The 26,717-nt window shown below is 33.3% G+C and overlaps 2 protein-coding genes across 7 annotated transcripts; one reads left to right on the top strand and one right to left on the bottom strand.

The window, feature by feature from the left end:
* Positions 1-858: 858 nt before the first annotated feature.
* On the bottom strand, positions 859-12,531 carry LOC108766983 (uncharacterized). Its single transcript, XM_018516598.1, is given in 13 exon segments — positions 859-1,345; positions 1,450-1,563; positions 1,943-2,155; positions 2,355-2,454; positions 2,527-2,630; positions 2,887-2,963; positions 4,585-4,637; positions 4,639-4,918; positions 7,300-7,485; positions 8,161-8,975; positions 9,297-9,351; positions 11,918-11,995; positions 12,077-12,531. Coding segments are annotated over 13 exon segments (2,334 nt in total). The 5' UTR covers positions 12,180-12,531; the 3' UTR covers positions 859-1,189.
* Positions 12,532-17,615: 5,084 nt separating this feature from the next.
* Atf-2 (Activating transcription factor-2) lies at positions 17,616-20,679 on the top strand. 6 transcript variants are annotated; one of them, XM_018516556.1, is made up of 8 exons: positions 17,616-17,687; positions 17,851-18,054; positions 18,159-18,252; positions 18,329-18,477; positions 18,597-18,913; positions 19,251-19,464; positions 19,527-19,857; positions 20,106-20,679. In XM_018516556.1, exons 2-8 carry the CDS (start codon positions 18,004-18,006, stop codon positions 20,516-20,518), a joined length of 1,569 nt encoding a protein of 522 aa, XP_018372058.1. In that variant the 5' UTR covers positions 17,616-17,687; positions 17,851-18,003; the 3' UTR covers positions 20,519-20,679. The 6 variants fall into 6 exon arrangements, with proteins under 6 accessions (XP_018372058.1, XP_018372060.1, XP_018372056.1 ...); XM_018516555.1 differs by having other exon boundaries at positions 17,637-17,687; positions 17,824-18,054; XM_018516557.1 differs by having other exon boundaries at positions 17,648-17,687; positions 17,880-18,054.
* The last annotated feature ends 6,038 nt before the right edge of the window (positions 20,680-26,717 follow it).

Here is a 26,717-nt window from a genome sequence, read left to right as displayed (position 1 = left end):
ATAAGATATTGTATAATAAGAAATTTTAATTGATTCAAAGAAATAATTTTTTTTAACATGAGCAAAGAAATATTTCTTTGAAATTAAGATTTTTTTTCAGTGTATTGTATTTTCAAGTTTTCATTCAAGAATAATTCTGTTTTAACTCGAATGAAAGTATCTATTTTTTTTGTTTTAATCATTAAAAAAATAAAAATATAAATATAAAATTTTAATGCATGACACAAACATATTTTGTCGGCAAAAGAATATATTGAAATCCCGGGTGTGAAAAGTGCGATAGAAACTCATATCTTTAACAATCAGATAGAGCTTACGAGCTAGATAACCAGATAACATGAAAGTAGATGAATTTTCAAATATAAATGGAAGAGACACCGATAAGCGTTTCAAATGGGACGTATTTTGCAATCTCTTCAGAAGAGATTGCGATCTGGGCGCGAAATACTGTTTATGTTGCAGACGGTGCAAGCTATCTTGTGAATCCCAATAAGCTTCTATTGACAAATGGTAAGAAAATATTCCTCATGCATATTTTGAAATATCTCGAATGCAAGAAGATGTAAATGAACATCAAAAACGAAAACAATAGATTTCATAAATCTTATATTTTGAGTCAAAATAAATAAACATTCAAAATACTTATTATTTCTTGAATTCTTAAAACTTTATGTAACATGTGAATTAATATTATAAAAAAATTATGTCACATTTATCGTATTAATAAGACGAATATTTCTAAATTTGGAAACATCTTTTCGTTTTAATATATGTGTATGTATGACAATAAATTATTCAATACGAGTAACAACAACAAAGCTTATAAGCTTAAATGATGTTTATATTAAATATCTTCACTTATTACTACTAATTAGCATCTCAAGAACTTTACATTGCTAATTAATCATTGGAATACATCAACTGTAATTTTTGATTACTTTTTTATTGCTAGTTTCGAATATACTTGACGATCTTCATATAACAACGCTTTAAAAAGCATTATGTTTTTTTGGCACTTTCGAAAGAGTGCCTAATTCTTCATAATCGAGCACGATTGTAAAAGTCTTTAAAAGCATGATAAGAGCTTTGGTAACTTCACGTTTTTATATCCTCTTTCTTCTTTTTGTGTTCCTTCTTCCTTTTTTCGGGTAAAACAATTCGTCCTTCGAAGGACCGAGGCTCCTCCGCTTTAGCTCATAACTTTATCGATCCAGGGCACGAATTTCTGGATATTGGTGTACACACCGGGTAGGTGTTCGCGACCGCAACCGATGCCCCAGGAAACCAAACCGATCAGAACGTGTCTGCCTTCCACCGACATTGTGAGCGGTCCGCCAGAATCACCCTATTACAAGTCAAATTGTAAACAGTGTCCTAGTTGCACATGTGTTTAGTTAATAGTGAATTAATCGAATATTTCTTGGAGTATTCTATTTTTTGATTGATTACCTGACAAGAATCTCGTCCGCCTTGTCTATATCCCGCACAGAGAAATACATCATGTATGGTTTCTCTCCTTCCGGCTGCTCTGAACCACTTCTGACATTTATCGTTCGGTATTACCTAAATAAAAATATGTAACATACATACATATATATATATATAATACATATATATATAATATATTCTACACATATAAATATAATTAGGAAAATTATTTATTGTGTAGTTAAATAATATTACGAATATTGATATGCATAGCAATAATTAATTAATATGAATTTATCTATGTGGCAAATAAATTTTTCTTATATATACGATTTATATTAGAATTAATTAATTAATATAAAAGAAACAAATTAATATAAAACATCGCAAAAACAGTTTATAGAATTGTGTTGTACGGTACATTGCAAATTATTTTTTATTGCGCATATTTTGGCTGAAAAGACGAGTACAAGTTATCATCAAAGATAAGTACATTGATCGATAGTGCGCCTACCTCAACGTCGACTTCTTGAAGAACGGTTGGCGCCGAAGTTTGACCATGTCTGGTTCGTCCCCAACCAGCGACAGTTGCGGTTCGGCCGGAGAGCTTCAAATTCCTCGCCGGCAGGCAAACCGGGACGATGTGCTGCTTGAAAGCTACCACCCGGGACAGCTTCACCAAAGCCACATCGTTTCGAAAGTCGGTAGGAGAATATTGCGGATGTATCTGTTATTTTGTTGTTTTAGCGTAATTATTATTAAGTTATATCATGCTTTATTGGTTAAAGATATGCGTGACAAAATAAGTGAGTGTGTATTTTGAAATTTATTTTTTAATATTATATACGTTGCAATGCGACGTAGAATTCTTGGACATATACTGTTGAATCAATAAAACTTAAAGTATTAATATTTAAAGAAAGAACCTCTTTTCTCTCGATATTAAATTCTTCATGGACAAGCCGTTCCGACTGGTCTCGAACGTCCCATTCTCCGAGTCGAACTTTCAAATTGCTATTTGGTGTTCTGACATAAAAGATATGCATATATCAATATTTCTATTGTACTAAACTGTTGACAATAATAGCCAATACTAACGTCGCGACGCAGTGTGCCGCTGTGACCACCCATCGATTGTTCAGCAAAGCGCCACCGCAAGACAGCTTCTTACTTTGTAAGAATCCTGACTTAAGAATAGCGGCCTGCAACAAAGAGAATGTTTAGAGGTCTATTTACAGCCGCGTTATATGAAATATGTATCCGAGTCCGCGTCACGGCTCGCGGCCTTTAGAGAAGATTTAATAGATTATAATTTTCCTCCCTCTCCGCGCTAGGCGAACCGAGCAAATTGATAGCTCGTTTCCGATGAATAATGCAGAAAGCAAGAGTGTCACTCCACGAGAGATATGTTTATAACTAAGTCGAAGAGAGAAGAAAATTGTGCGAGAAGGATCTTACCTGCCACGGATGGCTACCGAAACTAGACGAGTGTCCACCTACGATCCTATTACTCCTCGTGTAGAGCTCGCCACAGCCTGAAAATATCATCTATGTTAGCTATGGCAAGACCTCAATACGCGTTCAAGTGAAAATGTTCGATGTGTTGGTGATAACACACGATAACACGTGATGATGCAAAAGTGATTTGTTTGGGGATCAAGACATGATCGAAGAGATAATGTTTGTGCGTGTCATAGAAGAGAAAATAAGAATATGCGATGCAGAAGATAAGCTCACACTAAAAATTTATTAACTGATACTTTCTACAATTATCTGCAATTAAACTGGTACCTAGGTGTGTACTTTAAGATTCTTTGCGCTTTGGTGAAAGACAGAAAGCAGAAAATAGACATGGCACACAGTGTAGAAAGTTCGCGCGACTTTAGGAACTCTAGTTTCTTACCGCAGATTATAGAGATACATTATCTACAATTAATCGTTGCGAAACTTTCTTAGTGATTTTGCTTAAGATAGGAGAAGATATGAATATGAGGTGTTCATTACATAATTAGTCATTTTATATTAGATTTTTAATTTCACATTTTGTATTTAACGTGTAATCTAATAACATAATATATACATATAATACATAGCTATACGTTTAAAAATTGTATATTTTTGTTGTAAAGTTAAGACCAGTTTTGATATTCTAAAATATTCTGTCTCATATTCCTATCTCGTATTTCAATGCTTAAAAGAAGAGAGGACGATTCAAATATAATTTTCTTCTTTGTTCCATATTGCTTCATACAGTTATCCAGTCCTCCTTCTGTCCTCCTTGTTTTTCACTTTTTCCATTTTATCTCTCGTTCTCAGTCAATTATTTTTTATTTTAGTATTCTCTCATTTTTTTTCTCCAAATTCAATTTCTCGATTGTTTCCCGGTAACACTTTGTGCAAAAAAATGTGCGATGTGACGATGAAAGCATTTTTGTGCGGTTTCCATGCGAAACATTGTATGCATGTTTAAATACTGTTTCCGTCATTTGGGTTCCACTATAGATCAATTTTATTATTATTAACTGGTATATTTAATAATAAATATTTTGTATCGTCTCGATGTCATTCATCTGATGAAATTCGTCCAGTTCGTCTTGTATATTTCATACTGATTTCCGTCGAAACTGTAATTCTTTATATTTTTTAAAATCAGCACTTTAAATGTCGACATCAATAAATTAAATCTGATATCTGATACGAAGTCTAATAATTATCTGTTGATATTTGTTGATAAATCACACAATATCAACACAAACTTATAATCCAGATGATTAGAATAAATTGGTGTCTTTTCAATCGATTGCAACAGTCAACATTGAACGAGCATATTCAAATCAATAATCAAGTGCACCTAAGAGATTCGCAAAGTCTCAATTCGTTGCAAATAAAATTGATAGCAATAAACATAAAAAGCAAAAAGTTGACCAGGCAGAAGGTCGACGGTTGAAGCGATATAAATTTTAATTGTAAGGAATACAATTTCGAGGTGAGCTCAATTTCCCATGCATACTACAGAGACACGGCGGGATTCTTGCGTGTCTGTAATCTTCGGAATCTGAACTCACCGAGGTTTTCAGTGAGTCCTCCGACTCGTGCGCTTGTCACATATCGTGCGACACTCGGTGTAATAATCTGTGTGCATTCTCATGCGATTACCACGGTATCTGGAGTAGTCCATGGCATTGGACGAGTCCTCGATTGGATCACTGTCCGCCGTTGTATTCGTCCTGTGGATAATCCTGAACTGTGTGATACGGACGAGTGGTGAACGTCGGTCGGTCGTGGCCGACTGCGAGATCGTTCGGCCGATTATGGTTCCAGATCGTGTAAGATGAATCATAATGGCTGGTCGGATTACTGACACCGTCCATATACGTGGGCCGATGGGTCTCTTGGCTGTGCGAAGGCCTGTTGGGCCTAATTGCGCTGCCGTAAATGTGCACGTTGTCATCCACGTATGGCTGTTGGTGCCCGAGATTTAGGGTAAACGCTGGGCAACGTAACGATGTCGCTATTAGCTACTCGGAATCACTCGCGTTGTGGCTCTGCGGCCAAATTTAAGGATGTATATGTCATATTTCAAAACATTACCAAAAATATAAAAAATTTATATTATTTTATTGTACGTCTAATAAGTATCTGTATAAAATTTTATCTTTGAAAAATTTGATTTAAAGTTACTTAATTTTTTGTTTGTTTTGATTCTTTGTAAAATCGCGTTTTATAGTACTTATTTGCAAATTTGATAAAGTCGTAGAATTACGATTTAATTAAATTTTTATGAGTATATTAATAAAACTATGTACATTAATAAATGTTTGTGCAAAAATTTATTTGGATATACTTACGTTCAAAAATTATTCACTTAAAACTGCAAAATGTAGTCATTTCGCTCCATAAAGCCATTGTAGGCCAAATTATTTATTGTTTTTTTTTGCGGTATGATTTGAGGACGTATTCATAGCAATTTTGGAACTATAATTTAATTGATATTGACTTTTTTATCTGATTTTTTGGTTGATACTTTTAGTCGAAATTGTACAGTCTTAGGTCCGATAACATTGTGATTATTGTAATTATGCTTTATGTATTAGCTGATATTTTGATCACTGCAGTTAAAGGATTAAAGACTGTCAATTTAGAATAAATCTATTCGAGAAATAAATATAAAAAATTATTATGATACACTAATAATGTTATAATAATAGTAATATTTTTCTTCACTTTCATTATTTTCTCTAATTGTTCATTGCAACCAGGAAACACAATCGGGGTATTCATTATATAATTTTGTCTGTAGGACGGAAATATGAAAAGTGAAAATTTTTATCATTGAAGTTAATGGAGAAATTTTTCACTTTTTATGTTTCCGCCTTAAGAAAAAAGTTACGTGATCGGTACTTAGACAAAACCATGTACTGTAAAATATATAATGAGATAAAGAATATATGTATAATATAATATAAATATATAATGAGAAAGAGAGAAAGAGAGATGAAAGCAAATGTAAAAGAATAAAAATGTCATAAGAAAATATAATACAATTTGTAATTGTCTTGTTCTGTCGGTGACATCGTTTCCTCGCCTATTTCTATTTGTGCCATTGTATTGATAGTTACGTGGTTACGGTGAGCGACTTGCTGAAAGCACGCTCGCGTAAAGTTCTCCGGGCGTGCAACGCGATGCCGTCGCGTAAACTAGGTGTGAATAACTGTATTTGAAAGTGCTGACCGTACTGTCACATCGTTGGTACGCGAGCGACACACTAGCTGGACGCTGTTGGTTGTGTAATTTCGGATGTCGGATAGAAATCAGGTTACTTCCAGCCGGTGTCTCCTTTCAGTTCACGATAATCAAGCGTTCTCAACCTTCTCGCGATCTAATCTCATCTTAATCCCTAACATTAATCTAAAAAAGTAACGTTACATCTCCTACTCCTTTAATTATAGTATCATTTGAGTTGTCTTTGCGCTTCTTCACTAAATATGATCCGAATCTCTCTTATACTGCATGCAGAGAGTGTACATCGAATTATTTTATCGTAATCGTCGCGAGATTTGACTATTTGACCATAAAATTGAAAAGCGTTTACGGAAATTCCTCCAAATTAAATGACGCTAACAGCGCGATACAATCTCGAAGTCTCAGTTCAGAAACTCAGTTTAGTGACATTGGAGAACACGAACCTTCTTTCAGGATGTCGCAAATTTACAGCGGCATGACGGTAAATAAAAGGACCTCACGAGTTAATTGAGAGACACATCGTTGAATTAAAAACTCTTTCTTCCTTAAGAAAAACATACGACGTTTTCATTGTCTCCTCCATTCTTAAATAGTGGATTAACCCTACTGGTTTGCTTAAATATATTATGCGATATCGTTTAAATTAATATAATTAAAGTACTTTAAAAAATAAAACGTTTTTACAGAAGTAAGATCTTCTACATTAACTTACAAAGTTATTAGAGAAAAATGTTTTTTAAATTATATTAATGTTTTTTAAATTATATTAATAAATTACATTAATTAAACTTGACATATGGATCTGTGAAGTTAGCATGATATCCTAAATTAATATAAAAAAAATGACGGTTCCAGTAACACTCTCCATAGTTTTACATAAAAATAAAGAGTTCCGCATTTTTTATACTAAAAAATTAGCACACCATATTTTCAATTTTCGTTTTTTAGTGCAGACTTCTTTTTCATTTTTATGAAGAAAAAAGTGCTACTGGCATTATATTTTATATATTAAGAGAGTGTCGTGCTATCTTTACAGACTATATCCACACATATGCCTTTTTAATATGTATATATGTATATATATATATATGGATATATGTAGTTTTACTCTAGTGCGAGAAAACTTACTGGCATTCTGTAATAGACCCACAGTCGGTCGCGGTACTTTTTCGGGTATGTCTTCGTCGTCCACGCAGCAGCTCCATATTAAACCTCCGGAACACAAATCGAGTGGTCGACCACCATTAAAAACGCAGCTAATGCTGAGGCCGCACTCAAACCTCGCACCTTTGTACTTGCACGTTTGCGGTATCACTGAAATAAATTCCACATATCAATTAATATCTATGTATTATATGTATATAGATTGTCGCACGTTTACCGATTACTTTAATAGTAATATTAAATTATTAATTTTTATTATTAATGGGATTATTTTAATATGAATAGATGAGAAACGATTAATAAGTAGGAATTTTGACTAAAAAATAATTTAGTCAAGAATTTGTCTTAAAAAAACATTTTAAAATGAATGTCTTGTAATATCGATGTATCTATTTATTATTACGCGATTGTAATTTTAATTGCGCTAAATAAATACACTCTTTCGCATTTAGCGCGTCTTCTTTTGAAGGTCCAATATCAGTTGTTATGAAATGAATCCTGTCGTTTTAATATGTCCAATTGCATTAATAATTTATTGTGACTGACGACGTATTTTGTCAATAGTAGAAAATCTGTTCCAGTATCTCATTTTACAAACTCTCGAAAATATCAGATACAAAATATTGAATTATCTGTCTCCCTATATTCTTTTTACTTAGTCATTCAATCAAATAATTTATTTGATTCATAATTTACGGTTTACGGCCTTATATCTTTCGACAAATTTACGAAATTCTCTTTCAGGATCGATATATTTTATTTAGTTAACAGCACTTCTAATTTTTTTTTATATCCTATTTTTGTCCCATTTTGAATCCTACATACTTCTGCCCAACATCTCCATAAGGCCATTCTGGAGATTGGAGTTATGTCCTCGATGATCATTGGTGTAGTTTCGCTTCTTCCTGAGCGTCTCCACTAGCAAGGCACCTTGCTGCTGGCTGGTCAACTTCCTCCCTTTGCGATGTCCGTCTACCATTTCGTCGTGCACTCCATTTAATCTCTTTCGTTTAATTTCATTCAGTACTTCTTGGATATTCGTTTCCTTTTCCTCTTCGTTTTGCAGGTCCTTTTCGAATACTTCCTGTCCGTTCCAATCCATCTCTTCTGTATTATGATTCAAAAAATGATCTTGAGTATCTTCAGAGAACATAGAATTCTTCGGATGATCCGTGTTCTCCAATATGGCGTCAGTGGTTCCATCACCGCCGTACGGAAAATTCGAAAAGTACTGATACTGTTCGACTTTGGACGGTATGCCTATCACGTTTTTCAGGTTGCTCTCGATGGCTCGATTCTCACGCGTGAGATCCTGTCTCATCCTGGCGGCTTCGGGTTTCCAGAGATCGTGATGCTCATTCGAATCGTCGTCCATCGCGAATCTTCTCGGTGAGTTTTGAAGAACATTGTCCTCGCGCCGATTTAACCTTCTCGATGGATGTGTATCGGACCGCTGTAGACGAGATTCTTTAACTTTGATCGGTATGATCGATCGGCTTGCAGTTGCAATTTTACAATCCTCCCTGTGTTTCCACGAATAAGTGTCATGGTGATCGAAAGCGCTCGCCACGGTGATCAGAAACACTCCAAGCACGATCTTCATGATCGACTTTGACTTCCGCTTGTCACTTCGGGGATACCTTGCGCACCATCGCGATCTCACTGCACACACTTGAAAGTTAAAAGGGGCGCACTACGGTGAAGATAATTCACGAACGATCCATTTCCTTCTCCATTAACGACGATCGATGAAGAACAGTAGAGATCTTACAACTGAAGACTAAATCAAGTTTCTCCGAAATTATTCGAAGAGAAACTTGACTTAGTTGGAAGCTGTAAGTCAAGTTTCTCTTATGAGATTCGACTAGTTGAAATTTCACTTGCAAAAACGTTTGAGGAATTAATTGGCACACCATCAATTTCTTTGAAAAGCTAGCTTCTTGTTCTTTTTTCATGTAAACAATAAACTTTCAACTTTGAACAAAATCTTAGAATGCACTTGATTAGATTTGGTTACTGATTGATCCCGGATTGTAAATCCTTAATCTTGAACGTAGCAAATGCGATTCATGGTCGAATTTCTTTCACAATTTCACTTCGTCGAAGGCTTTCGCGAGGGTCACGGTATTTCGAACGACTTTGGAATCCCAAAGCACTGTGTAAGCACCGCCATTTTGATATCACTGTTTTCTCTTGCAATAGTTTCGATTTATCATAGAAAATTTTCTATAGAAGATGACAGCAGACGCAGCCTCCTCTTGGAGACCGCTGACGTATATGTATTATCGAGAGACAATGTCAAAAGGTTGAAGGCGCCTTATGACACTTCACCAGAGTGACGGTGAGAAGCTGTGACAATACACGCCTTCTGCACGTGGACTGGCTTAAACCGATGTCTCACGAGTCTCGATCTAAGAAGGCGTCCACTGCTTTCACCGGCATCAGCTTTCCCGCAACGGCGTCGTCCCTTGGTCTCACATTGGTTCCCCACCTTCACCATCGCCAGAACATATCGTGGTGCTGTATCTTATTTTCCATTTCTTTCTTCGTTGAATTATCATGTCGCCGCGAAATTGTCGTACTCTGAATAGCTGGAAAATTTTGTCAAGATTCGGGCCAGTCGTCTCGTGAAGACGGAAAACCGAGATAGTTATTTCTATAATATATTTTTTGTTGAATCGTTTAAGTTATTTTGTTTTATCACTCTATTGCAATATATTCAAATTCGGAGATTATGTTTCAAAAGATTATAAATTTTTATTCAAACTTTTCATTGTTATTTTGTTGATTTAATTTCTTCATTAAGATTTTTTGATAGTTTCATCACAGTGATGAATGATCTTTGGGAAGAATGATTAAATATTTTCTGTTTCTCATCAAATCTTAGTAAACACAGATTTATTAAAAATAAAAAAATTCTATACGTAGAGCATAAGAGTTTTATTATAAATAAAATATATGAGATCGAATATGATTTCGAAAAATCGGCGCTATGACTACGATTTCGCGACCCAATTTTATCGCTTCACTGACAGCGTTTTTATTTTGATAAATAAAATTTAGATCGATTCGAAGTATTCATGGAATGTCTTATTAAGTTTACTTAAAAAAGAGTAAATATAGTGATTAATATTCAGATTAATTTTTCTTTCATGAATGCGAATTTTTATTTTTAATAAAAATTAAATAGAATTTAAATTGTTCTGCTAAATTTCTAATAAAAAAAAAAGATTGAATTAAAATTCGGAAACTTTACTCGTGTAATTCCATAATTTAGTTAGGAAATATTAGGTATCATTTTCTATAAAAGGAAAGATATCATCTCCAAACACTCATAACAATAGAGAAGAGGTGCGCTGAGGTCGCAGTGAAAACTGAGCTTCCGTGCGCTTCATTATAAATATTCTTGTAGAAAGTAAGCGTCGGTAAGTGGTCTTTCAAGTACGATTCTGATTTCGTCTTTCTTGTTAACTCAGCTGTAAATCTTTCGTGCTTTGCCCACATTTACGGAAAATTATTATAATCGCAATATTTTTTTGCTGAGAATAGTTGTGATAGTTGCATTAAATAAAGTTATATGTCGAATAAAATGTCGTTCTATATTGCTCAATATAATTATATGTATTAAATAAAATATTATTCTAACAAAATCCTTTTTCTAATTTTTAAAAAATTTGTCTTTAAATATATTCTTGTAACAATAAATATTTAACTAGGGCTACTGAGAACTACAGCGCGGTAATCAGAGAGTGCAAATTACTACAACGAACTTTAAAATTAACATACTTTAAAATTAATAATTCATTTGAATATTTTATCTTGAAGATGACTACAAAGTAAAATAACTCGGAAACATTCGGATAAATTTTAACGAGTTGTGAAAAACGATTTGTTACTTTTTAACTAACTGTAACTGTAACTTTTCAGAATCGGTAATTTGTAACGGTAACTAATTATTTTGTGAAAAAGGTTATAACTGTAATTAGTTACTTTTATAAAGTAACTTTCTCATTCCTGTCTATCCATCAAAGAAAAATGATTTACTGAATTCACACTTTATTTTAAATTAATTTGTATATAATTATTACATGCAATGATATTGGAAACATCAAATTGTTTAGAACAGATAAAGATATATTACTTTGATTGTATAAGTATCCGGCTAACCGGTTTGTCATCTTAAAATCTTTCCGATATCTATCATTTCATCGAGATCTTACCATTGTACACAATTACGTTCACATAGCTGAATCATCCTTATCGCATGCTATTCAGTTGTTAACTGAAATTGTTTTAAGGGGATAATAGATATCAAAATGTCAGCATTATTCAGCGTTTTGATTTCGTAGAGGTATTATCTGATGACACATGACAATTAAACGGTACTTGAATTGTACTATTGTATTTAAATCATATATAAATAAAGACAGAAAGTAGAGGTTCTTTCGACGAAATCATGAAAAATTAATTTGTTATTTTAATTATGAGTGAATTTTTTTAAAGCAATCTTTAAAATTTATTTTAATATCTGTTTATTTTTAATATATTATAATATAAGCTGAATAATAGTGATACAACTTACATCCAAGTTCATCGAAAAATCTCATCTGTCCGTGCGAATCAATCGCATTTTCGATATTTTCTTCTTTCTCTGGTTGACCTAAAAAAAAAATACGATCAAATTTCTCCTCTAGTAAAGGATAATTTTTAACGATATCGAAAAATGTCATTATCTATTTACCAAACTTTCTCAGAAATCGGTTGTTCCTTCTTTTATTAGCGAGACAGCTTGTATCGGCGATCAGAAGTAGCGAGATGAGCGCTCCGGCTTTGAGAACAGTCATTTCTCTCTTCGGCCGTCAGCGATGATCGTGCGATTCACTGTCGTTCGCTAAACATGTTCACGACGTCGTCATGAATCTTTCTTAATCGTATCATTTTGTCACGTTCCTCATGATTTCACTTTGAAATCCGTCTCATCAGCAATTCTATTAAAAGTCCAAAAAGATCCCTGAATGTGCTTTTTTTATTTCACACGCTTTTTCAAGTCGCGTGCAATTGAATGTGGTAAAATTTGTTTGCGAATTGTTAAAGCTCTCACACTTTACACTCGCGGACACTCCATTTAATCGAACGACTACGAAGAGTTCAAAGGGGACTTGATGATACGAATCTCGCTGGAAAGTGTTAATTGCTGGAACTGTAAAAGATCCTGTCTTTTAAAACATGATCGTATTTCGGGGGTGGATTAAAAAAAATATTTTTGCGATAATTTTTCGAGGACATTATGTTACCTCCGTGTCATTATTTATTTCATTAAAAATTTATTTATACTACGACAATGTTATCTCGAGCTGAGAATCAGTAAATTCGATCACTTGTATTACACTAGATTAGTACATATTAAGCTGCTATGTATAAAATTAGCAAAGTTAATGTTATATAAATATTTTAAACGATTAAATATCTAGTAATATAACATTACGTTATTTAACAGAATATATTGTTATTTCATTATCAAAGTTGATTATATTATATTTAGATACTTTATATGAAATAACACTTTTAATATGTACACTGAAAAAAAATATAGTCAATTTTAATAAATATTTAGTTGAATACTGCTAACTAAATATTTATTAAAATTGACTATATTTTTTTCTCAGTGTACTAATCCAGTATAATACGAGTGACCGAAAGGGTTAACATGGAATATCATGTCGTTCAGAATTTCGTAATTTTATCATCTTTTGACGTAAAATCTTCCTTTTAGATTACTTATCAAATTTAAGGATTTTAAACTCGAAAGTCAATAATATACAAGTCCCGCTTTCGCTTTTTATGATTTCTGTAATTACGTATGGCCCTGTAGGAAGTTGCATGCTGATTAAACTAATAATTAAATTAATTATAATGCAAATCATGAAAGCATATATATTTTGATGTTATGTGCCACGTCAAAGGGTCGCATAGACGTTCCGGTTTCCCCGTCGATCTCGGAGCCTTTGTCCACATTCTTGATCAGTTCCTTCACCGGCACATCGTGAACGAATTCACGTTAGCGTGTCCAAAGACGTTCACGTACAGTCCGGTACAAAAGTGGGACACGAAACCAGGCCACCGAGACAAGTGGCACGCCTTTTAGCTTTGTAACGTTCGGCCGGTTTACATGTGAGACCATGTCCGCGTGGCGACGTACTCTTCTCCTCCTCCTTTCCCCTCTCTTTTGGTTATTAGTGAAAGTTAGCCGGTAACTTTCGACTTTGACAACGACAACGATTCATCATGGGGAATGCAGAGTGAAGAATGGGTTCTTGGAGCACTAGGGCCCAGTTCCACAGCTCATGATTATAATTCTTAACCGAAGTTCAACTTATTCTTTAAGAATTGGAAAGGGATGAGGAATAAGTCGAACTTCGGTTAAGAATTATAATCATGAACTGTGGAACTGGGCCTATATCATATTTAAGAGCATTATTTTGAAGAGGTATCTTTCAATTCTCCATAAATATTAAACACTTTACACGAAAAATTGATAAATAAATAGTTATAAATAATATGATAGATATGTTTTTTTTTTCTAAAAATTAGTCCATTTAACTTTCTATCTTGTTAGTATTAAGCCTCATGATAATAAAAATGATTGAATTCATAGAAAAATCTACTTTTCTAGAAATATTGCGGAACTAAATTATGCTTGTGCAGCAGTTCTATTTCGTGAAATAGAAGCTTTACTCTAAAACGAACTTCGACTATTTCGTTTAGATATGCGGCGAATTGAAGACGAAGGAAAGAGTGAAATATCACTTTCAACTACCGTGCTGTAAGTTACGAGTTAAAACCCGTACACGAGCACGCTATTGTTTTTGATTGCTCGACTTTCTTTGCGCTTCTTCTGTGTGTATTAAGTAAAGTAAAAAATAAACAAGTGAGATCATGTGCATGTCTGACACACATTCGTGTAATTTAAATATATCTTGTTAATTGATATGCTTCCACAATTAGTCTGCTGTTGTTTAACATTTTTTTCTAGATTTTAGATATATTATTCAGTAAAATATATATTTATATTTAATATATAATTATATTACTTATTTGTTACAACGATACAAGTCGGAGAACGAAATTTTCCCAAAAATAAGTTTGAATATTTTAAGAATCATTAAAATTTTCCAATTTTAATTTAATTTAATTTCCAAAAAATTATAATTGGAAAATTGGATATAATTATTTAGATAAATAATATATCTAGAAGATATATTATTTAATTGATATAGATATATTATTTAAGCCATTCAAGCGTAAAACTGTAAATTCTCGATCGACGACTGTCGAACTGTTTCAAAAATAGAAAAATTGTAGCGAGATACATATTTACGAAAGGCGTTAATTGATACCAAAGAATTAGAGATAAATGCTTTTACAAACGAGCGAGCAAGTACATTGTTGCGACGGTTTCTGTATGTGTCGCAGCGATGGTATCGATCGTCACGTTCTAAAGAATCGAAAGCACGTGCAGCGATCCGATTCGACAGTCTCACCTGGATTTCTATCAAGATCAAGGTTGAAGACAAGTTTGAGATCTCGTCCATGGATCACGATATGACATTCACAAGAGAGATGCGAAAGTGCGAAAGTCATACTTTTATCCAATTGATTATCGTTTATCATTTATCGCCGTTAAAACGATAACCACTGACGTTATTTACTATAAATATTAGAGAAGGTAATAGAAATAATAAATCTCTATTCGTGTTACTTGCACTTTTTGTACTAAGAATCTCCGTTTTCTCTCTCGTCCAACTATATATTTATTTCGTTTTAAGCGTAAAATTTTTTGGGAATTTTAAGTAACACAAAGAAATCATATACATGTAGATTTATTAAACATTTCTGATCTAAAGAAATTAAAAATTAAAAATTAAATTAAATATCAGTAAACAGGAAGTTTTATCTGTACATATTTGATTTAAAATGAAGCTTTATAATTCATTAATTAATGAAGCTTTAAAAATTTTTATTTTTAAAAAGTGAACATTAATTTGCAATTTATTAACAAAGAATAAAATAGATTGTAATTCAGTATCTTTTCTATCTTCGTATTCCTACCTTTTTGAAAATATTATATTTGATATTATACAATTATACACACTTGCGCTTGAGTACTCGATCACTTTGTGGAAATACACACTTTCGGGATTTTCGGGATGAATTCACCTCATGAATATGTCTTTGTTAATGCGAGGTAGTTGTAATGTTAATTCGAAATTTGATTGTCTGAGAAATTTGCGCGGTAGAACTCATATATCACGATTTGTGGTCACGTTCGACGGGCCAATGAATAGAGCACCGCGACACGCGGTTAACTACTGATGAGGAACAGAAATATCAGCATCTGAGACCACTCTCTTTGGCCTGTTCTCACTCTCTCCAGATGGACCCAAGGCGCCCAAAGCGTTCCTTTTCTATCTAGCCAGTGAAATTACGACGAAGTGTAATGAGAGTCTTTTACATCCGTTCCTTTCGGATAAAAAGCGTTCGACGGAACTCATCACTTTCTAACCAGATCTTTTTTCTCATTGTTTTTTTACTTAGCACACATTAACAAGTTTTTATATGCTTTTCCTCTATAATTAATGTCTTTTTAATCGTAAATTATTTAATTGTAAATTTAATGTATTTGTTTAAAATGAAATTTAAATGTTCTTTAATTTTTTCTATTTCTTTCTGTTTGATTGTTTTATTTCTGAATCGTGAAAATTTGAAATTTAATTTATTTTTTTTATATTTTATTTTTGTATTTCTTAAAAATCTGTGTGTGTCATAAAGTACGATTGTAATTTTAATTACCCATTCTTACGCATTTGGCATCTGTTCTTAGCGAAACGCTAATTATGGTAATATATGTACACTACATCGCTGTTGTTCGATTCACTATCCGTAAGCTTAGTAATCCCGAAACTTACTTTCACAGAGAGCCCACAATCGCGAAGGACAATTTGTTTTTTTTCCGCGCGAAATTTCACTTTGATTGAAATATTGTCACGTAGAGATTATTTTTTAATCGACACGACGACACGCAGTTTTCTATAACTACTACTTATTTACGCAGTGAGTAATTATAACGTTCTTGCGAAGATAGCAAACGGAAGGAAAATTTCTTTTTCTGATATCTGGAATATATTCCATTAGTTTTATTTTTATCTAATAACAATAAGATACATATAACTATATATGTCTATCTAGTATGTGGTAGAATCAAATATAAGTAAATATATAAAACTAAAAATCAAGTCTTCATAAATTTTTGATATATTTTATTGATATATTGGTTCGTGAATAATTGATTCGAGTGTTTTCATTAAATTATATATAATAATTTATATTATAATTTTTTAATAATTTATGCTAGTATTATAAATAACAAAAAGTTTTCATATTGGCATATCGCTGTCAAATTAACAACGCAAGAGATACATATATATTTTTTTTTTTCATTATTTTAAAATCAAACTTCGTAATTTGCTGTACAACAACGTAATATAATGAATAATGAAACGTCATGCATAAATTTGAAGTCATTGCCAAGGCGCACTCTACACCACTTTGTGCCATTACTATGCTATTTCTGTGTTATTTACGCAATTACGTCTCACGATCTTTTACCATATTTACATTCCGCACCTGCGGCTTGGAATAGAATGGTTGACGTGAATGACCAGCGAATGATTTTTTTGTTACAAGATAATAAAAAAATCTTATATTTATTTTTCATAAATATTTAAAAGTACATTCTCGAATGTGTGGTGGCCAATATAAATTTTTTAAAAACTCGCAATTATTATTTATGTTTAATATCAAGTTATAATTATTAATTAAGAAAATAATAATTACAAAACTCTTGATGTTGAAATAAAAATATTTAACAATTTAATAATAACAATTTATGCACTGAATACAATACCGCAGTCTCATTAGCCTATTTTATATGTAATTTTTATTATCAATTAAATAATTTTATGAAAAATTTATCAGCATATAAGATATGTATTTTGAGTTAAAAAATGATATAAATACAAAAAAAGAATAAAAAATAAACTAAAGGTAAGGAAATGTTCGAGCATTTTTTATGTTACTCTCTTTGATAGAGTATAATACCGGCTACAGTCGTCTCTAGATTCTCTTTTATCTTATACAAGATGTCAGCACGCATTGTGATATTTGTGGCAGTGGTACGTGGTGGTGGAGTGTGATATGATATGGAGTCGTGGAGGTGGAGTAGTGTGCCAACATGGCTACACCCGACGCAGATGACTGCGAGCGAGTACTAAGGCTGCGTTTTGTTGTTCATTGTAAGTACTGAAAGTCTAGTATGCATAATGTGAACTATAGATTTTCAGTACTCGCAGTGAATAACGAAACGTATTCTTTTAATGCCGCTATTAAATCCGGTGTATTTGCAAAAATAATTTCGTTTGTTACTTCAAGATTGAGAAATTCAATCTATTTGTTAAGGAGAATGTAACTGTACTCCGTCGTGATAGCGATAGCCATAAAGGCAGGAGTTAATCACGTTTACTCTGCTGATATTATTGTGTATACTTCTGCATTTCATCGTCTTGCGTTTGAAAGAAATCTGGAACCAGTGTTTATCAGAATACGTTCAGAATGACAGACTCAGAGAAACTCTTCGCTTGCTCCACATCGGGCTGCAATATGGTATGTGATAACTATTGTCTCTTTTACTGAAAAAAGTAACTTATTTCGAGGTTATAAAAAACCCTAATAATGTAAGAAACAACAGAATTAGTTTTTATTTACAGAGCTTTACAAACGAGGATCAATTAACAGTGCACAAAAAGAAACATGACATGATGCTAAATCTTAATAATAATTCTAAGAGTGCTGGATTCGTTGGTAAGATATTACTTGAACAATTTGATTCATTTATTGTCAAAGATAGAAATGTGCTGAAAGATTAATCAATATGTAGCAGATCAAACTCCAACGCCAACAAGATTTTTGAAAAATTGCGAGGAAGTGGGTTTATTCCAAGATCTGCAAAACGTAGTCAATCCTTTCGAAGAGACATTTCGAAGGGCTGTTGAGGCTGGAAATACTGGTACGCTTATAGTATCAGAGGTAAGATATGAAAATCACACATATTGTCTCAAATAATTCATAAAATTTGTAATATTTATTTATAAGTGCATCACTATTATAAAAGGTATCATTCAACATTGGTTCACTTTTTCATACAGGCTGGAATAACAGATGATACGCTGCATACTCCTCATATTTTTCCCTATATATCAGATGTATTGCCTGCAAATAGTCAAATTCTTTCCGAAGACAACGTCGAAGTCCCTCTTGCCGAAAAAGATGAAGAGCAGGAAAGCGCTATAAAGACTGATGAATGTAACAGTATTAAATTAAGTACAAACGAGACGCAGGAATTGATGAAAGATTCGACTGTCACATCTGCGAAAGGTGATACTCTCCCAGCGGATATTATTGCTTCAAATACAAATATACCTATAGCGCCTAAGCTTTCACCGACACAACCTACGTCTCACTTGTAAGAATGCCCCATTTATTGTTATAAAATTACCCCGTGCATTTCATCGTAATAAGCCTTAATTTCTCTTATTTGTAATTCAGTGTATTTTCTTTCGTTTGTATGACTTTTAAATATTTTCTATGATACAATTTACACATGATTAATTTTTTAATTTTAGACAGTTATTTTTAGATATAATAATCAATCAAGCTTTTGTTGGATGTTTTGTGCAAGATAATTAATACGTGTTTCTTTAATATAAAAACATTTGGAGCTACTATATATATATACGATGAAATCCTATATATCCTATATATATATTATTGATAGATTTAGAATATCTTTTTTTGCTAAGATCTATCAATGGTGAAGAAGTGCAGTTGTTACTGAAAACCGCGGATGGTAAATTAATGCAATTGTGCGCAACACCGGTATCGGAGCCTTCTAACATATCGAACGTTAATACTGAACAGCAAACCGTTATTATCAAAACTGAACCAGCTCTGCGGTGCGCAATGAAACTGGAGCCCAAGAAAACCGTGATCTCAAGATTATCATTAGCAAAAATGGTAACACCTGATTACGTCGATAATTTACGTTTCAAGATAAATTATTTTAAATCCCGTTACAGAAGTTGAAACAATCCCTGTCTAAGAACGCGCAGAATCAAAGGGCTGAAGACTATGCGAAAACGGACGTGACTTCAAAAAAGGAGGGAATCAAGAAAACGATCGATCAGCTTAAGAAAAAAGACATTCTTGAGCGCAATCGTGCCAGTTCTATGCGTGCAAGGGCCAAAAGAAAAGAGTGGATTCAAGAACTCCAAAGAACAGTAACTAACGTAAATGAGGCAAACACAGCCTTGCAGATGGAGGTGAAAACTTTACGTAAAGAAGTTGCAAGATTGAAAGCTCTTTTGTTGGCCCATAAAGATTGTTCGGTCACAAAGGCGATGCAAAAAGGCAAGTTATTAATTTGGACGTTTGTTAATTATATGATCACCATCATGAATATTAATTCTTTATATTCGTAAAGTTATTTTATTTTCTAAATGTCTCACTTTTATTGCTTTGCTCGTGTAATCTAATTTAAAAAATTGAATTGGAGTGATCTACTGTCGTATTTTAATATTTTATTTTTGTTTTGACATACACAGAAAGAATATACTCGGGTAATAATTTTGTTGCAATTGATCTTTTGAATTTTATAGGAATAATTCTTGGACCCAAGCTAATATCAGTAGATAATCCGGAGATACTTACGGTGCCGATATCGACCAATGGCGTCCCTGTAAAACGGTCAGTCTCTTATACAACGGAGATCCCGAGTGTGCCGACGAAAAAATCGATCATGTCGATTACGAAGAATCCGGTGATACTTCCAAAGATGGATTGTGGCACCGCGAATCTCACGATTCCGAATGCGACGATCATAAAAACTCTACCGACATTGAAGATCGTGGGTGTCAATCAATTTATGCCGGAGAAGTCGGAGGGAACGAAACAGATACTGATCGTGCAAAATCAACCGAGAAAATTGTGCGAGGCTACATCTAGACAGATTATTCAGATAAATCCGAATTACGAGGTAGAGAACGCGGCATCCAAGAGTACGGGAACATAATTAATCGTCCTTAAAACTTTCGTACATTTGTAATTCAAATGTCGAAGTTCTTGTGGTTAAGACGATCAGCGAATAGACGAATGAATCGATTCTATGAGCTATATGCAATACGTTATCGTGCAATAGAGCAAGTTGTATGCCGTTAACGAAAATAGTCACAAGATCTACGCGTCTTCTATTTTTATCTTCCATAATAAACTCGATAATATTTTTGTGTTATATTTTAATAATTTGACGAGCAATTGTTTACTTTAAACCATTGCAGACGCACTTTTAATATAGAGGAATGTGGAGTAATACAGGGAGTACTATTTTTTTATATTATTTATTGTGTTTACAATAAAACAGATTTTTATTGAGATACGATTCATTTTATCCTCTCGTCAGTGTAAATTATATATCTTACAAATTCTTCATCAAAGAGATATTACCTATAAAAATATAAATTAAGTTTTTATTTATAAACATAAATTCTTATATAACATATATTTATGTGATATAATCAATTAATGTTCTTGTTCATTTTTGCATTAATTAGATAAATTTAATTCTGTTTATAAAATCTTGTTTATCTTGTTAAATTGTTAATGACATGAATATAAATTAACGATTAATAATAGCGATAATAATGATTGATTATTAAATATTATATTATTATAATAAATTCAAATTGAAGAATAAACAGCCTGCATTGATCCAGCCACATGTTTTCGATATTTAGCAGACGAAAGGCATCCAATGTATCCAGTCCCACGATGATTCTGTGACCCTCGGGCCCTTATCAGTTCTCCGTCCAGTCGTCTAACAAACTCTACACCGGACAGGAGAATGATAAGGGGCTTTGGGCACTCATTGCTTCAAACACGGGAAATGGCTATCGAAAGATGGAATTCCGTTCTGACATTCCATGCGTGTTGCCCGAGATATCTGAAAAAGATCCAAGCAATTAATTACTTTTTCATTCATTAAGAAACACTCGACAAAATCAAATAAAAACGAAAAAAAATGTTATTGTATTTGATAGGGACAATTACTTCGAAAATAATGTGTTTCTACGTCACTTATATAATATTTTTATGATGCACGCATAATAAAGTATCTTTCATCCGGAAATGCATAAGCTGAAATCTGTTGCTAATGTTATAATTGGGTTCAACATGTTCGCGTCAAGTGTTTGCGCCCTCAAGAATATCTCAATTTTACTGTTCATGAAGAGTCAGTCTCTTTCATAACCTATCTGCCTGAAAAGTATATTTGACCCGATTGCCGAGACACGTGGCATTATGCCTGTATCGCGCGCGTCGACTTCCTTCAATCGGGCATTACGTCAGAAGAGCGAGGATTGTTCGAATTGTTCGGGGCAATCGGGCATAGATAAGCGCGCCAACAAAGGATAACTGTCTTTCTCGAACAAATACAAGATTTCCGCTCCTTCACGAATCGGAGTGAGTCACGTTCGAGGACATAACGGACTGTGTGAGGCATCTTGCGGGTTTGGTATGCTGTCGGTTACTCGGTAAACTCTGTCAACCGCTTTCTCGTGCCGATAACAGACGTCGATAACAAACAGCGACCGGTTGGATACAGTACGCGTCCCTGTTCTCTCCTCCGATTTCGTCGATGTTTCCTTAACCTTCGTCCTCTGCGATGAATCAATCCTGTCTAAGCACGCGGTAGAGAGCGAAAGCGTTTACTAATAATGCTTGATTTAAATAAAAGACATTCTTTTTTTTAGGGAGCAAACGCTACTCTAGGAACTATTGTATTTACGATATAATAATTATTTACGTTATTTACGTTTGGGATATTTGGGCTATAAAATATTAAAGTATGATTAAAACAGATAAACATCACGCATCAAGCGACCCACAAACCCCGTTTTTACCGAGTTAATCTGCTTAAATAAAACAGGTTTCAAACCGCAAATAAATTTGTAATTTAAAAATCCATTTTCTATTTTTTCATAATATTTTATGTCATTATTTTATAATATTCCTAGATCAAGTGATTGAAGAAAATAATATTGTGCTGTCGCTAAATAAACGATAACTATATGAATAGAAAACCGATGTTTTTAAAAGTACAAATTTTCGCTTAAAAACACAATTAAATAAAATAATTCGACACGAAATAAAACTAAAATTAAGCGTATTATATAAAAAAGAATATTAATCTCAAAATTGGTTGGTTAGATTAGATTGCCTAAATTTGATACTTTTAACATTTGAATCTGTTAGTGACTAGAAACTAATCAGAGTCTGGCTATAACAAGGACCGATATTTTTCATCAAAATCGTGCGAGTGAGAAAAGATATGTTTTATCTTGTTGCGCAGCAATGTGAGAAAGAAAAAGATATGTGCTTTGATATCTCGATTTGACGAAAAATGTTGGACAATCATAGGTTATCTCGTGGCCAGACTTTGATTAAAGGGTCTTTACGTCTCTACTAGTGACGAAAGGATATAATTCTGTCATGACAATCCATCAATCGGTGCCAATAAGATAATCCACGCGATTGTGAGAAAATAAGGGAAAAAACGAAAGTATTCTCAATTTCTGAAAGCTTCTGCATTTCAGATATTTCTGCTGAGTAATAATACCGTCAATTTTCGATAGTAACATTCTGAAAGATTTCAAATAATGACTCTTGATATTTCTGTAAAATGATATTCATGTTATTTTCATAAATTCATCAAATTTATAAATAACTAATAATTCTTACTTGAATACCACTCATTAAATCCTGTCGATATCGTCCTTTCGAAAATGCTGCAATTTCGTAGCTCATCCCTCAGTTATTCACGTCGGAATTTTACGTAAAATCGGTAACTGTCGATCACGAAACTATAAACACGCAAGTTCAAAGCTTCCTCGCAAGGATGTGGTTTGCGTTCGATCATTCGTAGAATTCTTGGCGTCGATTCGTCTTGCCAGCCCGCTCAATCGACGCACGTACGGAAATAGCACCGAGAGAGCAGAGAGAGAGCAGGTGCTCGATCCTATGGCCCTGCTACTTCGAGATCGTGCTGAACCGTACGACTATTACACAACACGAGACTTCCCAACCTTGGACCGAGAGCTTTTCTCGTCGCGAACGATTGATAAATTATGAGAAAATTTTGTGGATAGAATTTAATAATTTTTAGATTACGATATTATTTACTAATATTTATTAATATGCGATTGATTATTCGTAATATTCTGAATATTAAATGATATTGTTTTGGCTCGTAGCTCTTCTTGTTTGTTATATTTAATTTTATTTACTAACGGTTTTTAATGATCAATATAAATTTAATAGAACTTCGGAAATTAGAATTAAATGAGGCGTCGTTTCATTGAAATAGCAATTCGCAAGTCATAATAACTAATTTAACGCTGCAAAATGCGTCCAGTAAATTAATCCTCAATTTTAGGAAAACATTTGATATTGATAGAAATTTCTCTACCCGAATGTCGACTTAAATTATTAAAATACTGCAAGATCTCTATTTGAGATTTTTTACTTGCATTAATTTCAAATGTACAGGGATATCTATCCCTGCGTTAGTATACCCATATGGACGTAATTCATATTAAATGAACACGCCGGAGTTTACATTAAATATTAAAGATCTAATTCGTCGACTAACGAGTCAACTGTCCAGTTAACTACATACACAAGTTTCTCGTAATTGTATTCTCGTACGTTGACGAGCGAAAATATGTCTAATAAAATTAATGAAAATAAACGAAATCTTAATTAGCTCAGCTGTGACAGGCAACGTTACTTTTATGATTGTTTCGATTAAAGGTAATGCAATGTCGCACTCTGGAAAATAAATCGATTAACCGATACGAATTTTCAATTGAAAGGACTATCAATCACCATCGCTGGGCATCAAGTCCCTGATATCTCGTATACATGATCTCGCGATTATCCGTATACAGACGAGTGGAACGTTCGGCGCGAGATTTGCCCTGAAATTCGCTTCTTAAATTCTTGTTAGCGGAACATAGTTCTCCGGCCACGGTCGCGGATTCCATTTACTGATTGGATATGGCATCAGTTATTCATCGCTGTTAGTCGAAGGAGAGAACGAGAGAGAGGAGCACGTGCGGCCGTTATAAATACGGCGGATTTCCCGTCGGTATGCCGCTGCATTTGGAAATTCTCGACGGGCCTCCCCCTCAAACGTCCTCCCATCCTTTCCATTACATCGCTCGCGCACGTCCATAGTTGATCGTCGCATTATCAATAAAAAAACAGACCTCCCGCGTAATTCTCTCGTATACACGGCAGCTTAGAAAGATGCTGCCAAACTTGGAAGAGTATTCTCCTCACGCTAAAGCCGAAGAAAAGTTGCGCAATAACTAATACATCGGCCTTATGGCACATCAAAATTCCCCAGCGATTCAACCCTCGATTTCTTACAAAAATTCTGATATGATAAATTCACGATGATAGTTTCTAAGAAAATGAATAAGAGATATCACAAGATATAAAGAGAACGATTCTCTCATTTAATTTAGCTTGTTGATCGCGACGATGAAAATAATTATATCAATAGTTTTTTCACGATTTTTGCAATTACATTATGTCTCGTTTTTGTCGTAAAAAGATGCGAGATTGACCGAAAGGATGTTCTATTGTAATCAAATAGACAATACACGGAAAAAATGGTTTTACTGAAATATCTAAAACAATTAGATCTGAAAATAATTTTGTTGAACATCAAATTAATTATATGTAGAATACTCAAGCTCGTTGTCAGAATATAAAATTTTTTTGCAGATTATGCTTGAATGTCCTAATTATTTTGATGATCCACCAAAATTAGTTTTAGATCTATGTCTAGTTAAATTTTTAGATATTTCAATAAAATCGTTCTTTCTGCGTAGATTAGAATTTTCAGATTATTTCTAAATTCATTGAACGTCGAAAGATTAAGATATACCTGGCGGAAGGAGCGATCAAAAAGGAGAACGCGAAGTGTCGAGTTGCTATTATATTTATGGTCTTTGAGATACATATCAATGCAATAAACACATTCACAGGGCAATATGACGAAGATAAACTCGGGAAATACGAGCGTACGATTCTGTGCTTCTAAGAAGAACAATATATGGTTCGATGAGTCGTGAGATATACGTCTGTGTTCCTTTGCATTTTTTAATTTGATTCCAGACACATTATTGCGGACGTTTTTATTACGATTTCCCCGTCATAATTAAATCCTAACTCTAATCAAATTAAAAAAGCTGGAAATTCGAATAAATTTCACGCGTAAATCAGGTTAAAGAACAAAATGAGTTCCTGAAATAAGTATGTCTCAACAGATAATGCTTTCTCGTTAACGTAATTATTCTCATCTTTCCTTCCATGATTTATTGCGCTCTCCGTTTGAACTAATATGAAGATAAGTTCAAGTATCGAAGGGATAAAGAACTGTTATAGAATTTTAATGTTGGAGGTAGTGATTAATTATTTATTTTAAGAACATTGTTGTTTAATGCTTTCTTAGAAAGTATTAAACAACAATGAAGAAAGTTGTTTAATGCGTTCTATGCTCTTAATACTAAAAATAAGTAATTTAACAAAATGAAAAAATTATGAAAAAAATTATATTTTTCTAAATTGTATTTGAAAGTAACACAAAACGTTTGGTGGTGATTTAGAATTTAGATAAAAATTATTTCAATAAAAAAAAAAGTGAATACACGTGTTTTAAAAATAATTAAGGTAAAATGAGAAAATTTGCATTTAAACTCTAAAATTGTATCGTTAAATACAAATATTGACCTCTCTCTTTTATTTAACTTTCATATATATATAACATTCATTTTTATACATTTTACGAGTTATACACATACATTTCCAATCCCAGTCATTTTTTACAGAGACTATACACCTGAAATCCTTAAATTGGACTTCTGTAAGACCGAAATCAGATTATGCATTGAAGATTGGGATTAAAGATTAAAGATTGAAATTTCACTAATGAGGACGAAGAAATTTTGGTTCCTTTTGTTCCAATTGGTCAAACTTCAATCTTTCAATCTTCAATCTCATTCTTCAATGCGTAGTCTGATTCCGGCCTAAGGGAAGAAGCGAGGTGTATAAAGTGTTTGTTGTTTCACGACTGAAACGGATTCGAATGGAGTAAATCCGACGGGCTATTGTCCCGACCGAGAAATGGTCAGTTACACGCGCAACGA

The sequence above is a fragment of the Trachymyrmex cornetzi genome, unplaced genomic scaffold (genome assembly GCF_001594075.2).
Source record: "Trachymyrmex cornetzi isolate Tcor2-1 unplaced genomic scaffold, Tcor1.1 scaffold641, whole genome shotgun sequence".
Taxonomy (NCBI): Eukaryota; Metazoa; Arthropoda; class Insecta; order Hymenoptera; family Formicidae; genus Trachymyrmex; species Trachymyrmex cornetzi.
This window is presented reverse-complemented; position numbering and strand designations above follow the sequence as displayed.

Bases quoted from the DNA above. Each gene is read 5' to 3' on its own strand.
- Atf-2 (XM_018516556.1), top strand. From the start codon at position 18,004: ATGACAGACTCAGAGAAACTCTTCGCTTGCTCCACATCGGGCTGCAAT. The intron at 18,055-18,158 runs GTATGTGATAAC...TTTTATTTACAG, and splicing joins CCACATCGGGCTGCAATATG to AGCTTTACAAACGAGGATCA. The intron at 19,858-20,105 runs GCAAGTTATTAA...TGAATTTTATAG, and splicing joins CACAAAGGCGATGCAAAAAG to GAATAATTCTTGGACCCAAG.